General features: G+C 48.7%; 1 protein-coding gene across 1 annotated transcript in view; it reads right to left on the bottom strand.

The window, feature by feature from the left end:
* LOC129693831 (H-2 class I histocompatibility antigen, Q9 alpha chain-like) overlaps positions 1-15835 on the bottom strand; it is a 31751-nt gene extending 15916 nt beyond the window's left edge. Inside the window, exons 1-3 of the mRNA XM_055630579.1 lie at positions 15734-15835; positions 1500-1760; positions 1144-1416 (exon numbers count right to left, since the gene is read on the bottom strand). Coding sequence (XP_055486554.1) covers positions 1144-1416; positions 1500-1760; positions 15734-15782 — 583 coding nt within the window. The 5' untranslated portion in view covers positions 15783-15835. The remainder of the gene's footprint in view (positions 1-1143; positions 1417-1499; positions 1761-15733) is intronic.
* Between the last annotated feature and the right edge of the window lie 321 nt (positions 15836-16156).

The following is a 16156-nucleotide window of genomic DNA, read 5'->3' as shown; positions in this document are numbered from 1 at the left end:
GGGGAGAATTGAGAGAGGGAAGAGATAGGAGGAAGAGGGGGTTTGATAGAGATATGCGTGGAGAAAGCGGGAAGAGATAGAGAGCGGGGAGAGGGGGGGAGAGAGTGTAGAGAGGGGGTGAGATGGAGAGAGTGGAGGGGAGAGGGGAGAGGGGAGGAGGGCGGAAAGGGAGAGGGAGATAGAGGGAAGTGAGGGGGAAATGGAGATAGGGGGTATAGAAGGAGAGGGGGAAAGGTGAAACATAGAAACATAGAAATTAGGTGCAGGAGTAGGCCATTCGGCCCTTCGAGCCTGCACCGCCATTCAATATGATCATTGGCTGATCATCCAACTCAGTATCCCGTACCTGCCTTCTCTCCATACCCCCTGATCCCCTTAGCCACAAGGGCCACATCTAACTCCCTCTTAAATATAGCCAATGCACTGGCCTCAACTACCCTTTGTGGCAGAGAGTTCCAGAGATTCACCACTCTCTGTGTGAAAAAGGTTCTTCTCATCTCGGTTTTAAAGGATTTCCCCCTTATCCTTAAGCTGTGACCCCTTGTCCTGGACTTCCCCAACATCGGGAACAATCTTCCTGCATCTAGCCTGTCCAACCCCTTAAGAATTTTGTAAGTTTCTATAAGATCCCCTCTCAATCTCCTAAATTCTAGAGAGTATAAACCAAGTCTATCCAGTCTTTCTTCATAAGACAGTCCTGACATCCCAGGAATCAGTCTGGTGAACCGTCTCTGCACTCCCTCTATGGCAATAATGTCCTTCCTCAGAATTGGAGACCAAAACTGTACGCAATACTCCAGGTGTGGTCTCACCAAGACCCTGTACAACTGCAGTAGAACCTCCCTGCTCCTATACTCAAATCCTTTTGCAATGAAAGCTAACATACTATTCGCTTTCTTTATTGCCTGCTGCACCTGCATGCCTACCTTCAATGACTGGTGTACCATGACACCCAGGTCTCGCTGCATCTCCCCCTTTCCCAATCGGCCACTATTTAGATAATAGTCTGCTTTCCCGTTTTTGCCACCAAAATGGATAACCTCACATTTATCCACAGAGATGGGGGAAGAGAGAAGGTGAGAGAGTTAGATGTGGAGAGAAAGAGAGAGGGGGTGATGGGGGGTAAATCACTGATCTGCTCACCGGGGGTGAGTTGACTCTGTCCGGCTTGGACATATTTCCGCAGCCACTCTATGCAAGTCTCCTCCAGGTAGCCCTTGAATTGATGGTTCATGCCCGTGTCCCTGTCCCACTTGTGTTTGGTCAACAACCCCCAGGTGACGGGTGTCACCCACAACATGCGCTCTATGTCGAAGCTGATGAAGTCCTCTCCGTCCCAGCCGTACTGGTCAAACCCGGCGATGGAGCCGTCCGAGCGCAGCTCACAGCCATACATTTCCTGGAAGGTGTGAATCCCTGCAACACACGGCCGTCAGTGGGGAATCATCAACACACACACATGGTCCAACCCCCCCCCCCCCACACACACACACACTCACCCCCACTCTGGTTGGTTCTGATCATGGCGGTCTGTACGTTGCGCTTGTGCACCTCCTCGTGGCCACGCCTGTCCTGTGTCTCCCGCTCCCAGTAGTCGGCGCCCTGACTCTCCGCCATCCACCGCTGTCGCGGCTCCATCTGCCGTCTTTCGCTGTCGTAGTAAACAATCTGTTCCTCGTCCAGGTATCCTACAATCGTGAACTCAGGAACCCCCCAGCCCGGGGTCACTCCTGTGTAGTAATAACGCAGCGAGTGGGAACCTGAAACCGGGCACGTAGTCAGGAACTGCGGGAGACACATCCCACCACCCGCGAACACACACCCCACCACCTCCCCACACACCACCCCCCCACACACACCCCCCACCCCTCACACACACACCCCACACATCACACACACACCCCACACATCACACCCAAACCCCACACGTCACACACAAACCCCACACACCACACACCCCACACATCACACACACACCCCACACACATCACACACACACCCCACACACACACACACACACCCCACACATCACACACACACCCCACACATCACACACACACATCACACACACACACCCCACACACACGAACACACACCCCCACCTCCTCCTCACACACCATCCCCCACACACACCCCACACATCACACACACACCCCACACACGTCACACACAAACCCCACACCCCACACACACCCACACACACACACACACACACACACACCCACACACACCCACACACACCCCCACACACACACACACACACACACACACACACCACACACACACACACCACACACACACACACACACCCACACACACACACACACACACACACACACACACACACACACACACACACACACACACACACACACACACACACACACACCAACACACCCACAAACACAAAAACACAGCCAACCACACACCCACACACACACACACACCCCCACACACGAACACACCCCACCCCCTCCCTACACACACCATCCCCCCCACACACACACATCACACACACACACACCCACTAGCACACCCCACACACACTAGCACACCCCACACACACCCGCACACATACACAATCACCCACCCCCGACACATACACACACGCACCCCCACACACCCCAGAGACACACCCCCACACACACACCACCACGAACAAACACACTACCCCAACACACAACACCAACGCACACCCCCCACCAACATCCCAACAAACCCCCTCCCCCCCCCCCCCCACACCAAGCACGTGCCGTCAGGGTGGGCAAGGTAGGCACTGCCTACCCCGAATAAATTATAAAATTATAATTATTAAATATAAATAGTAAAGGCACGGGAGAATTATGCCTACCTAAGACCTTAGGTAGTTACAATTATCCGTGCCTTTCATGCGCAGTACATGTAATATGCGAAAGTCTTTGCAGCTGACGTGCTGTCGACGCTGCTTCAAGGTTTCACGACAAGGGCAGCTGAAGGTAGCTGAAATTCTGCCTTTGCACCGTGGACGGGTAGCGGCTGCAAAGTGGGAGGCGGCTGTAAAAGGACAGTGCCGCTGGGGGGTGGGGGAAGAGTTTTCACAGCGTGTGGAGAGTATGGCCGGGGGTAAAGTTACGGGAGGGCAGGAGCGTTGAGAAAGATGGGGTCGGGGATCATGCCAGGAACCAGCTCAAGAGCGGGTCAGCGGGCAATGGATAACAGGACAGCGGGCAGTGGAGCTTACTCCACGTGTTACCGCGAGTAACCTAAATTGCTCCCTTGTTCGCGCTGACACAGAAGTGCCCACTGCCCTCTGTCCTGTTATCCATCGCCCGCTGCCCGCTCCACTCTGTGATCTTTGCTCTTGAGCTGGTCCCCTCACCATTCAGACTGTGAGCCCTGAGGTCCCTGCTGCCGCTCGCAGCCAAACAAGCTACTTCCCTCCCCTGCCCGCTTCGCGCCCGAAGCGCCGCGGCAGCGGTGAGTGAGTAGGTTACTTTCATGATCCCCGACCTGTTCCTTCTCAATGCTACTGCACTTCCCGCAACTTTACCCCTGGCCAGACTTTCCCCAAAATTGGTCCCTTGAACTAGTATTGCCATTCAATAAAATCACAACTGATTCAAATTGTCCCGGTGTGCTCCTGTTTTCCCTCCATCACTCCACCTGCCGTCACCCCCCACCCATTCAGTAATTCGGAAAAATGAAGGAGATTTGGGAGCCTAGGGCAAATTGAATTCCTACTTTCTTTATTTTTATTTTTTACTAAACTAAGTGGGACCCATTGGGTCCCAGCTTCACATTGGAGTCCCCCAACGCAATATTCCACCTCTCCACCAATTCCAATATTGCTGGCAAGTGGGGGGCGGCTTTCTGGAGCGCTCGCATGGGGGTGTGGGCCGAAGCGACTGGTTTCCAGAGGGACATTGTGGGACGAATGGATTCTTGGGTTGGCAGCTCAGTCACTCAGGCCTGGCAGCTCAGTCACTCAGGCCTGGAGGCTGGCAGCTCAGTCACTCAGGCCAGGTGGGCTGGTAGCTCAAAAACATCCAGACATTCTGATCAAAACAGATTCTGTGAGAGAGAAAGGGGAGAGGGTGGAGAATCAATTTTAGTCATTTATCTTTTTTCACAGATCACAGCAATGAAGGAGGAAATTCTATCCTTTGTTGGATCTCAGGAGTGCTAATATGGGTGTTGTGGTCTACAGGGACTGGTTTCCAGAGGGCTAGTATGGACATTGTGGACTGAATGGATGCTTGGACTTGTAGTACAGTGATATGTCATGGCTGGTGGATTGACAGTTCTCTTAATCATGGCTGGTGGGCTGACAGTCCAGCCACTCACGGCTGGTGTGGTGGCTGTTCTCTCAGTCACCTCTACTCCCTTCACCTCCCACACTCTGCTCCTTACCATTCCACCCCCCCCCCCCCCCACGCATTCAGTCCATCTCACCTCAACCTCCACCCAATGCACCCTTAAAGACTCTCCGACAGCGTAGCCATTCCTGCCTATTAGATTTCCATTGTGATGAAGAACACGGAATGTGGAAAAAGGATGTATTAAATTATAAAAGTGAATGGCTTAAATTATGACAACAATTTAAAAGTTAAAGTTTATATTTATTAAGTTCACTTCTTTCTTGTTGTGTCTCTTGTTGTGTTCTACTGCTCAGTGTCTCTTGATTACACTTTGCTGTTGATTAAACATAGAAACATAGAAAATAGGGGCAGGAGTAGGCCATTCGGCCCTTCGAGCCTGCACCGCCAATCAATATGATCATGGCTGATCATCCAACTCAGTATCCTGTACCTGCCTTCTCTCCATACCCCCTGACCCCTTTAGCCACAAGAGCCACATCTAACTCACTCTTAAATATAGCCAATGAACTGGCCTCAACTACCTTCTGTGGCAGAGAGTTCCAGAGATTCAACACTCTCTGTGGGAAAATGTTTTTCTCTTCTCGGTCCAAAATGATTTCCCCTCTATCCTTAAACTGTGACCCCTGGTCTTGGACTTCCCCAACATCGGGAACAATCTTCTTCATGCATCTAGGATCCCCCCATCAATCTTCTAAATTCTAGCGAGTACAAGCTGAGCCTATCCAGTCTTTCTTCATATGAAAGTCCTGACATCCCAGGAATCAGTCTGGCGAACCTTCTCTGCACTCCCTCTATGGCAATAATGTCCTTCTTCAGGTTTGGAGACCAAAACTGCACGCAATACTCCAGGTGCGGTCTCTCCAAGACTCTGTACAACTGCAGTAGAACCTCCCTGCTCCTATACTCAAATCCTTTTGCTATGAATACTAACATACCAACCAATTTTCTATCCATGTCAACACCCTACCCCCAATACCATGCGCTCTAATTTTAGTCACTAGTCTCCCGTGCGGGACCATATCAAAGGCTTTCTGAAAGTCTAGATACAGTACATCCACTGGCACCCCCTTCATTCATTTTACTTGTCACATTCTCAAAAAATTCCAGAAGATTAGTCAAGCATGATTTCCCTTTCATAAATCCATGTTGACTTGGACTAATCCTTTTACTGCTATCCAAATGCCCCATTATTCCCTCTTTAATAATTGACTCCAGCATCTTTCCCACCACCGAAGTCAGGCTAACTGGTCTGTAATTCCCCGTTTTCTCTCCCGCTCCTTTCTTGAAAAGTGGGATAACATTAGCTATCCTCCAATCCACAGGAACTGATCCTGAATCTATTGAACATTGGAAAATGATCACCAATGCGTCCACTATTTCTAGAGCCACCTCCCTGAGGACCCTGGGATGCAGTCCATCAGGCCCTGGGGATTTATCATCCTTCAGTCACATTAGCCTACCCAATACTATTTCTCGCCTAATGAAAATTTATTTCAGTTCCTCTAACCCCTTAGATCCTCTGTCCTCCAGTACATCTGGGAGATTGTTTGTGTCTTCCTTAGTGAAGACAGATCCGAAGTACCTATTCAACTCTTCTGCCATTTCCTTGTTCCCCATAATAATTTATCCCCTGTCTGCCTTCAAGGGACCCACATTTGACTTTGCAATTATTTTACCCTTAACATATCTAAAGGAGCTTTTACTGTCCTTCTATATTCCTGAGCAGCTTTCCTTCATACTTCATTTTTTCAGCCCGTATTGCCCGTTTTGTTTCCTTCTGTTGTCCTATGAAAGTTTCCCAATCCTCTTGCGTCCGGCTACTCTTTGCTGTGTTATACATCTTTTCCTTTAATTTTTATTCTATCCCTAACTTCTCTTGTCAGCCACAGTAGCCTCCTATTCCCCATAGAATCTTTCTTTCTTTTTGGAATGAAATGATCCTGCGTCTTCTTGATTATGCCCAGAAATTCCTGCCATTGCTGTTCCACCGTCATTCCTGCTAGGATTGCTACTCAGTCCACTTTGGCCAACTCCCCTCTCATGCATTCATGGCATTTGTTCAACTGCATCACTGCCACTTCTGATTTAACGCTCTGCTTCTCAAATTGGATTCATACACTCATACATACACTCACACACATACACTCACACACTCGCTCACAATCACACACACTCTCACATACATTCACATGTACACTCACACGTACACTCACACATACTCCCATGCACACCCTCACACACCCACACATACACCCACATATACACTCACACTCACACACACACATATGCATGGCAGTAAACTATCGCAAATACTCACACGGCTGAGCGCGGCCTCTGCACTGTGGAGCTTCCGCAGTTAGCGGCACTTCCACAATCAGCGTGACCTCTGCACTTACCAGAATTTACGCAATCAGAGCAACCTGTCCACTAAGCGGAAGTCACGAAATGAGCGGGACTTTTGGAGTAAACACAGTCGGACTTAATAAAGCATTTATTTCTTCCAAACACAGTCAGACATAATAAAGCATAAATGAATAAATTCCTTCCAAACACAGTTGGACCTAATATAGCATTGCAGTTTCAAGCACAGACAGGGCAGCAGGCCAAACAACTCATGGTGTTGTCATTAAGGGCTAACAAATCATTTATTGCAAGTACATGAAGGGTTAACAAAGCATCATTCATTGCAAGCTCATTGCAGGCTAACAAATCATTTATTGCGAGCACATACAGCACATAAAGTAACCTCATAAAACACCTAACCACATAAAGCACATAATCACATAAACCACATAAAGCACATAAAGGGCAAACTCACAGTTCAGCAGACTCACAGTGTTCTGTAGACTCACAAAAGAATGACAGCCGTGACCTCTGTCTCGCGATCTTGCAGAGACTGAGTCACGTCCAAAGATCTTACAGCGGATGCTATAAGATCTTTGGTGACGTCCAGGCATCCGGGGTTTTAAAGCCCTGCCTGCCCCCGGAAGGGGCGTTTCCTTCATCGCCGTGATTGACAGGCGAGAGGATCTCAAGGTTTTTTAAATACTCATAACTTTTCTTATTTTTCATCGATGGGAAAAATCCTTGGGGCCGGATCAGTGGAGGAGCACTGTGAGTAAGATGGCCAAAACTCATAATGATAAATGCTGGCTTTTTTTTCTTTCTAACATCAATATACAGCGCAGACAGGACGTGGTTAAGATGAGACTTTTAATTATATATATTTTTACGGAGAGGCGAACAGTCTGCGCATGCGCGGCTTAAGCATTTAAAAAAAAAATCCGACTGATTACTCAGGGCAACACACACCCTACTCATACACACCCCACCCCCACACTCCACCAACAAACCCGTTTTCTCTGTGGGTGATTGTAGGGCACTTGATCAAGTCCGCCATGCCAGCTGATTAAAAAGATTAAGATGCAAGAGATCCACGGTGATTTCATTTAGTTTGCTTTGGAGATACAGCATGGGAACAGGCGCTTCAGCCGAACGGGTTCATGCTGACGATCGATCACCCAGTCACACGTGATCCATGTTATCCCACTTTCAAATCCACTTCCCACACACCAGGGATATTTTACATAGGGCAATTATACAAAATGTCCCCAACTAGGGGGCATAGTTATCAGCTGAGATGGACAGGGAGATGTTTATTTACACAGAGTAGTGGGGGCCTGGAACACATTGCCAGGGGTGGTAGTGAAGGCAGATATTGTGTACTCTGGTCATCTCCTACCCTCCCACTGCCCGCCCAACATCCACGCCTCGCCAAGCCCCCTGCATTGCCATGCCTCAACCCATTAACGTGACTGGACTGAGCTGTGCCCAGCACTGGGTCTCGGCGGTAAGACTCGCAGCCACACAGTTCAACTCTTCTGTCATTGTGTGACATATTTTGCCTCTTCATCTCTGCCCTTGTCCATCGACCCCCCACCATGTATCCACCTATCACTCACCAGTCCCTCCTGTACCTCTTGCAGCTTTCTGCCCCCTCCCCACCGCAATCTGTCTGGTGTCGAAGAAGGTGCCGACTTGAAACATCGCCTGTCCATTTTCTCCAGAGATGCTGCCTGAACTTTTGTAAACCAGCATCTGCATGTCCTTATGTTCCCCACCCATGTACCTGTCCAAATGTATTTTAAACAGTGTCATCAAACGTTAGACTCAACACTGGGAAAAGACTGTGAGCATCCACTTTATAGAGGCTTGAGCATATGGAGGTGTATAAAATCATGAGGGGATTCTCCAGGCTCGGAGAATCAAGAACCAGAGAGCACAGGTTTAAGGTGAGAGGGGCAAGATTTAATAACAACTTGGGGGCAACTTTTTCACTCCGGGTGATGGGTGTCTGGAGTGAGCTGCCAGAGGATGGGTCAACCCTGCCCTAGCCCTCTGCACGTATCCTTTCACCTCTCACTTTCTCTGTTAAAGGAAAAGCCAAGAGCACTCACATGGGCCAAGCCTTTTTATTATTTCTGTCAAACAGTCCTAGAAATATAGAACACATAGAAAAATAGGTGCAGCAGTAGGGCATTTGCCCTTTGTGCCAGCACCGCCATTCAATATGATCATGGCTGATCAACTAAAATCAGTACCTCTTTCCTGCTTTTTCCCCATATCCCATGATTCCTTCATCCCTAAAAGCTAAATTTAACTATCTCTTGAATACATCCTGTGAATTGGCCTCCACTGCCTTCTGTGACAGAGAATTCCACAGATTCACAACTCTTTGGGTGAAAATGTTTTTCCTCATCTCAGTCCTAAATGGCCGACCCCTTATTCTTAAACTGATTCTGGACTCCCCCAACATCGGGAAAGCAGTGGGGCCCGATGACATCAGCCCAAGGCTACTGAAGACTTGCTCCTCAGAGCTGTGTGGTATTCTAACACACCTGTTCAACCTGAGCTTGCGTCTACAGAAGGTCCCAAGGCTGTGGAAAACATCTTGCCTGGTACCTGTCCCAAAGAAGACCTATCCCACTCACCACAATGACTACAGACCAGTAGCGCTCACTTCACATATTATGAAGACATTTGAGAGACTTGTCCTCTCCTACCTCAGGACTAGTGTGTCAACTCAAATGGATCCTTTAGTTTGCATATCAGCCCAACATCAGTGTCGATGATGCCCTTATTTACATGCTGCAGAGGGCGTACACACATCTGGACATCCCTGATGCATCTGTAAGAATTACATTCTTTGACTTCTCTAGCGCTTTTAACACAATTCAGCCTCGACTGCTAGGGGAGAAGATGGAGAAGATGAAGGTGGATCCATTAATGGTACTGTGGTGTTTGGATTACCTTTTCCTCAGACCACAGTATGTGCGCCTACAGAACAATGTCTCAAGCACCATCATGAGCAGCACAGGGGCTCCACAAGGAACTGTGCTGGCTCCATTCCTGTTTACCATCTACACAGCGGATTGTCAATATAACACCAACAGCTGCTTTTTGCAGAAATTTTCAGATGACACAGCTGTTGTAGGCCTCATCAAAGGGGGCAATGAGGAGGAGTATAGAGACACAATTAACAACTTTGTGGAGTGGAGTGCACACAATAATCTCCATCTCAACACCAAAAAAACGAAGGAGATAGTTGTGGATTTCAGGAGGGGGAGGAGGCGCACTCAACCAACACCAATCACCATCAGGGGCACTGAGGTGGAGGTGGTCGCCAACCACAGGTACCTTGGTGTGCAGCTTGACAGCGAGCTGGACTGGAAGAGTCATATGGAGGCGGTGTACAGGAAGGGACAAAGTAGACTGTATTTTTTAAGGAGGCTAAAGTCATTTAATATCTGTCAACCCCTACTGTGCAGTGTCTACCATTCAGTGGTGGCCAGTGCTCTGTTTTTTGCTGTGGCCTGTTGGGGAGAAGGCGCCCGAATAGCGGACAAAAACAGACTGGATAAGCTGATCAGGAAGGCCGGCTCAGTGGTTGGGGCAGAGCAACTAACGGTCAAGCAGGTGGCAGAGGCCAGAACTCTGAAAAAACTAGGCTCAATAATGACCAACCCCACTCACCCACTCCACGCCCTGAAGGTGATCAAGTGCAGCATCTTCAGTCAGAGACTGATTGCACCAATGTGCAAAACGGAGAGACATAGGAAGTCTTGTATACCAGCTGCTATAAGGTTTTATAATGCACAAAAATTTTAACTTATTATGTATTGAAGATATCTGTTGAAATGTGTGGTGTTATGTCTGTCTTGAAGCTGTTGTGGCACTGTAATTTCCTGTAAAGGATTATTAAAGGTTATTCAAAAAATTATTCCGACATCTTACCAGCCCAATCCTTTAAGATTGTTTTTGCATCTAGCCTGTCCTATCCGTTAATCATTTTATATGTTTCTATAAGATCATCCTTCTAAATTCCAGTGAATACATGCCCAGTCGACCCATGCTTTCATCATATGTCATTCCTGCCATCCTGGGAATTAACCTGATGAACCTACGCTCAACTCCCTCAATAGCAATAATGTCTTTCCTAACATTTGGAGACCAAAATTGCACACAATATTCCAGGTACGATCTCACCAAGGAGGACAACTGCAGTAGGTCCTCCTTGTTCTTCAACACAATTTCTCTCGCAATGAAGGCCAACATTCCATTAGCTTTCTTCACTGCCTGTGTTGGTCCATTGGAGGGTGAGGCTGGAGAGTTGTTGGTGGGGAACATGGAAATGGCAAAGGCATTAAACGAGTATTTTGTATCAGTCTTCACCATAGAAGACACAAAAAATATTCCAACGCTGGATAAACAGGGGGCGGTAGGAATGGAGGAGCTAAATACTATTAAGATCACCAAGGAGGTGGTATTAGGGAAATTAATGAGACTGAAGGAGGATAAATCCCCTGGGCCTGATGGATTACATCCAAGGGTCTTGAGGGAGATAGCGGTGGGGATTGTGGATGCATTGGTGATAATTTTCCAAAACTCCCTGGAGGCAGGAATGGTCCCAGTGGATTGGAAAATGGCCAATGTAACACCTATATTTAAAAAAGGAAGTAAACAGAAGGCGGGTAACTATAGACCGGTTAGTCTAACATCGGTGGTGGGTAAAATGTTAGAGACAATTATTAAAGAAACACTAACGGGGCACTTGGATAAACATGACTTCATCGGACAGAACCAGCATGGTTTTGTGAAGGGGAAGTCCTGTTTAACGAATCTGCTCGAATTCTTTGAGGAAGTAACAACCCGGGTGGATAAAGGGGAACCGGTGGATGTGGTATACTTGGACTTCCAAAAGGCTTTTGACAAGGTGCCACATAAGAGACTATTGCTAAAAATAAAAAATTATGGGATTGGGGGTAATATATTAGCATGGGTAGAGGATTGGCTAACAAATAGGAAGCAGAGAGTGGGGATAAATGGTTCATACTCGGGATGGCAACCGGGAACTAGCGGGGTTCCGCAAGGGTCGGTGCTGGGACCCCAGTTGTTCACAATTTATATAAATGATTTGGAGGAGGGAACCAAGTGTAATATATCAAAATTTGCGGACGATACAAAAATGGGAGGAAAAGTAGGGGATGAGGAGGATAGGAAGAGTCTGCAAAAGGATATAGATAAGCTAGGTGAGTGGGCAACAACTTGGCAGATGAAATTTAATACTAATAAATGTGAAGTCATTCACTTTGGGAAAAAAATGATAGGGCAAGTTATTTTCTAAATGAGGAGGAGCTGCGTTGTAATGCAACGCAAAGGGATCTAGGGGTATTAGTACATGAATCACTGAAAGTTAGTATGCAGGTGCAGCAAGCAATCAGGAAGGCCAATGGAGTTTTGGCCTTTATTGCTAGGGGGATTGAGTATAAAAACACGGAGGTCTTGCTGCAGCTGTACACAGTATTAGTGAGACCACATTTGGAATACTGTGTACAGTTCTGGGGTCCATACTTAAGAAAGGATGTACTAGCCCTGGAGGCAGTGCAGCGAAGGTTTACAAGATTAATTCCTGCAATGAGGGGATTGACATATGAGGAAAGGTTAAGTAGGCTGGAACTCTACTCTTTGGAGTTTAGAAGAATGAGAGGCGATCTCATTGAAACATATAAGATCGTGAGGGGCCTTGATCGGGTGGATGCCCCGAGGATGTTCCCAATGATCGGGGAAACTAGAACTAGGGGACATAGTTGCAGAATAAGGGGGGGCTCTTTTAAAACTGAGATGAGGAAGAACTTCTTCACCCAGAGGGTGGTTAATTTATGGAATTCACTGCCCCAGGGAGCAGTGGAAGCAGAAACTTTAAATATATTTAAGACTAAAATAGATGGTTTTTTTAGCTGCCAAGGGGATAAGGGGCTACGGGGAGAGGGCAGGGATATGGACCTAGGTATGGTTAGTATAGTAAGACCTGAGTGATCTCCTGGACAAGTGTCGATCGCCTAGATTGGGGTCGGAGAGGAATTTCCCGGATTTTTTTCCCGAATTGGACCTGGGTTTTTATCCGGTTTTTTGCCTCCCCCAGGAGATCACGAGGTTCTTGGGGTGGAGAGGGGTGATAGCGGTATAAAGGGGAGGGTAGTGTCTTGTGTTCTGTGTCTTGTGTCTACTGTTTGTGGGTAAGTGTGTCTGTTTAGTGTTCAGCCATGAGCGAATGGCGGTGCGGGCTCGATGGACCTGGTGGTCTGCTCTCGCGCCTACTTTCTATGTTTCTATGTTTCTATGCCTGCTGTACCTGCATACTTACTTTCAGTGACCGATGTACTAGCACACTCAGGTCTCATGGCAGCCGTCCTTTTGCTACTTTGACACCATTCAGATAATAATCTACCTTCCAGTTCTTGCCACCAAAGTGGATAACCTCACATCTATCCACATTATACTGCATCTATCATGCATCTGCTCATTCACCCAACCTATCCAAGTCACCCTGCAGCCTCATAGCATCCTCCTCAATACTCACACTGCCACCCAGCTTTGTGGCATCTGCAAACCTGGAGGTGTTACATATAATTCCCTCGTCTAAATGGTTAATATATATATATATATTGTAAATATCAATTATTAGCATTTGTCCTTGTTCCAAACATACTCTGGCACCTCCCACAACTCTTGCTCTGCTACATCAATGACTGCATCGGGGCTACCTCCTGCACCCGTGCAGAACTCATTGATTTAATTAACTTAATCACTAACCCACCTGCCCTCACATTCACCTGAACTATCTCTGATGCTCCTCACCCCTCTCGTGATCTATCGGTCTCCAACACTGGGGGCAGACTATTGACTGATGTCTGCTACAAACCTACCGACTCACACAGCTATCTCCACTACACCTCCTCCCACCGAGACTTTTGCAAATGCACTATTCCCTGCTCCCAATGTCTCTGCCTCTGCTTCATCTGTTCCCAATATGACACTTTAATTCTAGGGCATCCGAGATGTAAACGAGTTTGCCCCTGGCTTCCATAGATAGGTCCCTCACCCACATCTCCTCTGTGTCCTGTAGTACTGCTCTCTGCCTTCCACACAGACCACTCCCTCTGCCACTCCTTGCTTCACTCATCCCTTCACACCCAGACCACCCCCTCCCCAAGTACTTCCTCCTGCAACCGCTCTGTTGTGCCCTGACTTGTCCTTGCAGCTCATCTTAAATAAAGACACGACGATCACCACCAACAGTCACAAGTGGCTCACTCGTATCTAAAGATAATGCAAATAATTCTGCCAGAGCCCCAGCAATTCCTGCCCTAGCTTCCCACAATTTTGTTTTTAGTTTAGAGATACACGGAGAAATAGACCCTTCGGCCCACCAAGTCCGTACTGATTAGCGATCCCCGTTCACTCACACGATTCTACACATTTGGGACAATTTATTTTTACACCAAGCCAATTAACCTATAAACCTGATCTACTATGGAGCTTGGGCGGAAACCGAAGTTCTCTGAGAAAAAAAACTCAGGTTCTCAGGGAGAACGTATAAACTCCGCACAGACAGCACCCGGAGTCAGAATCGAACCCGGGTCTCTGTAAAACAGTAGCTCTACTGCTGTGCCACCCAGTGTACAAGGATATATGTGAAACAGTCTTTAGGTATTTATCCACCTTGATATGCCATTTAAAAAAAAGAAGACAAAGTAACTCAGCGGATCACGCGGCATCACTGGTGAATATGGATCGCTAACGTTTTGGGTCGAGATCCTACTTCATTAGTAGGTGACATTTTGGGCTGACATCATTCTTCAGACTCTCCAGAAATGCTGCCTGACCTGTTGAGTTACTCCAGCACTTTATGTCCTCTTGTGTAATAACCAACCAGCATCTAGTTCTTTGTTTCTACAGCACCATCTCCTTTATAATGTGGATTCACTCCAAGACATGGCTGTTCATTTCCTGTAATTCTTGGCTTCTATAACCTTTTTACTGTAAATACAGATGCAACCTCGCCGATCTCATGTGGATTTACACACAGACCATCATATTCATCCTGCACGGATTCTAATCTCTCAATAATTACAATGTTGCTCTTTACGTACTTGAAGAAACTCTCAGGATACTCCTTTACCTTATCTGCCAAATCTCTGATCTCCACTATTTACCCTCCTGATCTCCCTGTTTCAACGTACCAGGGGTTGTTATGCTGTGCCCAGCCCGACATTGACCCTCACCCACTGACTGGTGAACCATGTCCCCATCTGACCACTGACCCCCCTCATCCCCTGATCGGAACAAGGTGCCCAGCCCAAAACTGACCCTCACCCACACACTGCCCCTCACCCACACACTGCCCCTCACCCACACACTGACCCTCACCCACACACTGCCCCTCACCCACACACCTTTCCCACACCCACACACTGACCCACACACTGGCCCCCACCCACACACTGCCCCTCACCCACACTGCCCCTCACCCACACACTGCCCCACACCCACACACTGGCCCCCACCCACACACTGCCCCACACCCACACACTTTCCCACACCCACACACTGACCCACACCCACACACTGGCCCCCACCCACACATTGCCCCACACCCACACACTGACCCACACACTGACCCTCACCCACACACTGCCCCTCACCCACACACTGCCCCACACCCACACACTGCCCCACACCCACACACTTCCCCCACCCACACACACCCACCACACTGCCCCTCACCCACACACTGCCCCTCACCCACATACTGACCCACACACTGCCCCACACCCACACACTGCCCCACACCCACACACTGCCCCACACCCACACACTGCCCCTCCCCTCACACACACTGCCCCACACCCACACACTGCCCCTCACCCACACACTGACCCTCACCCACACACGGCCCCTCAGCCACTGTGTGTGTGTGTGTGGGTGGGGGGGGGGGGGGCTGGGTTGTCAGCCCACCAGTGCCCGTCACCCACCTGCAGCCTGTGCTCCAGCCAGGAGGGCGGGCAGCATCAGCATCAGCATCAGCGGGCATCAGCATGGTCCCACCGACTGTCCAGGTTGGAGTGAGTTTGCCAGTCCTGGGCGCATGCGCGGTTCACTCTGCACTGCCCGCCCGCCCGCTTCACTCCCCGCACCCCGCGCTGATTGGTCGGCGTCGGGTCCGAAACCAATCACAGTCCTGAACGCACGGGAGTCACCGGTCTCCGGGCAGAAGAGGCAGAGAAGTTGGTGAAAAATAGCCAAGTCTGTCCAATCAGCAGCACAGCTGTCGTCGCGTCACCTGTTGCCGGGGAGAGTGGAGATCGGCAGGTGAGCTCATGAAATCGAAAGTGTGAAGCGGGAGGGAGAGGGAGGACCCACCGACACAGACCCCGACACACAGACCCCGACACACA

This window comes from Leucoraja erinacea, unplaced genomic scaffold, assembly GCF_028641065.1.
Source record: "Leucoraja erinacea ecotype New England unplaced genomic scaffold, Leri_hhj_1 Leri_439S, whole genome shotgun sequence".
Classification (NCBI taxonomy): domain Eukaryota; kingdom Metazoa; phylum Chordata; class Chondrichthyes; order Rajiformes; family Rajidae; genus Leucoraja; species Leucoraja erinaceus.
Note: the sequence above shows the minus strand (reverse complement) of the source record. Positions and strands in the feature narration are given on the sequence as shown.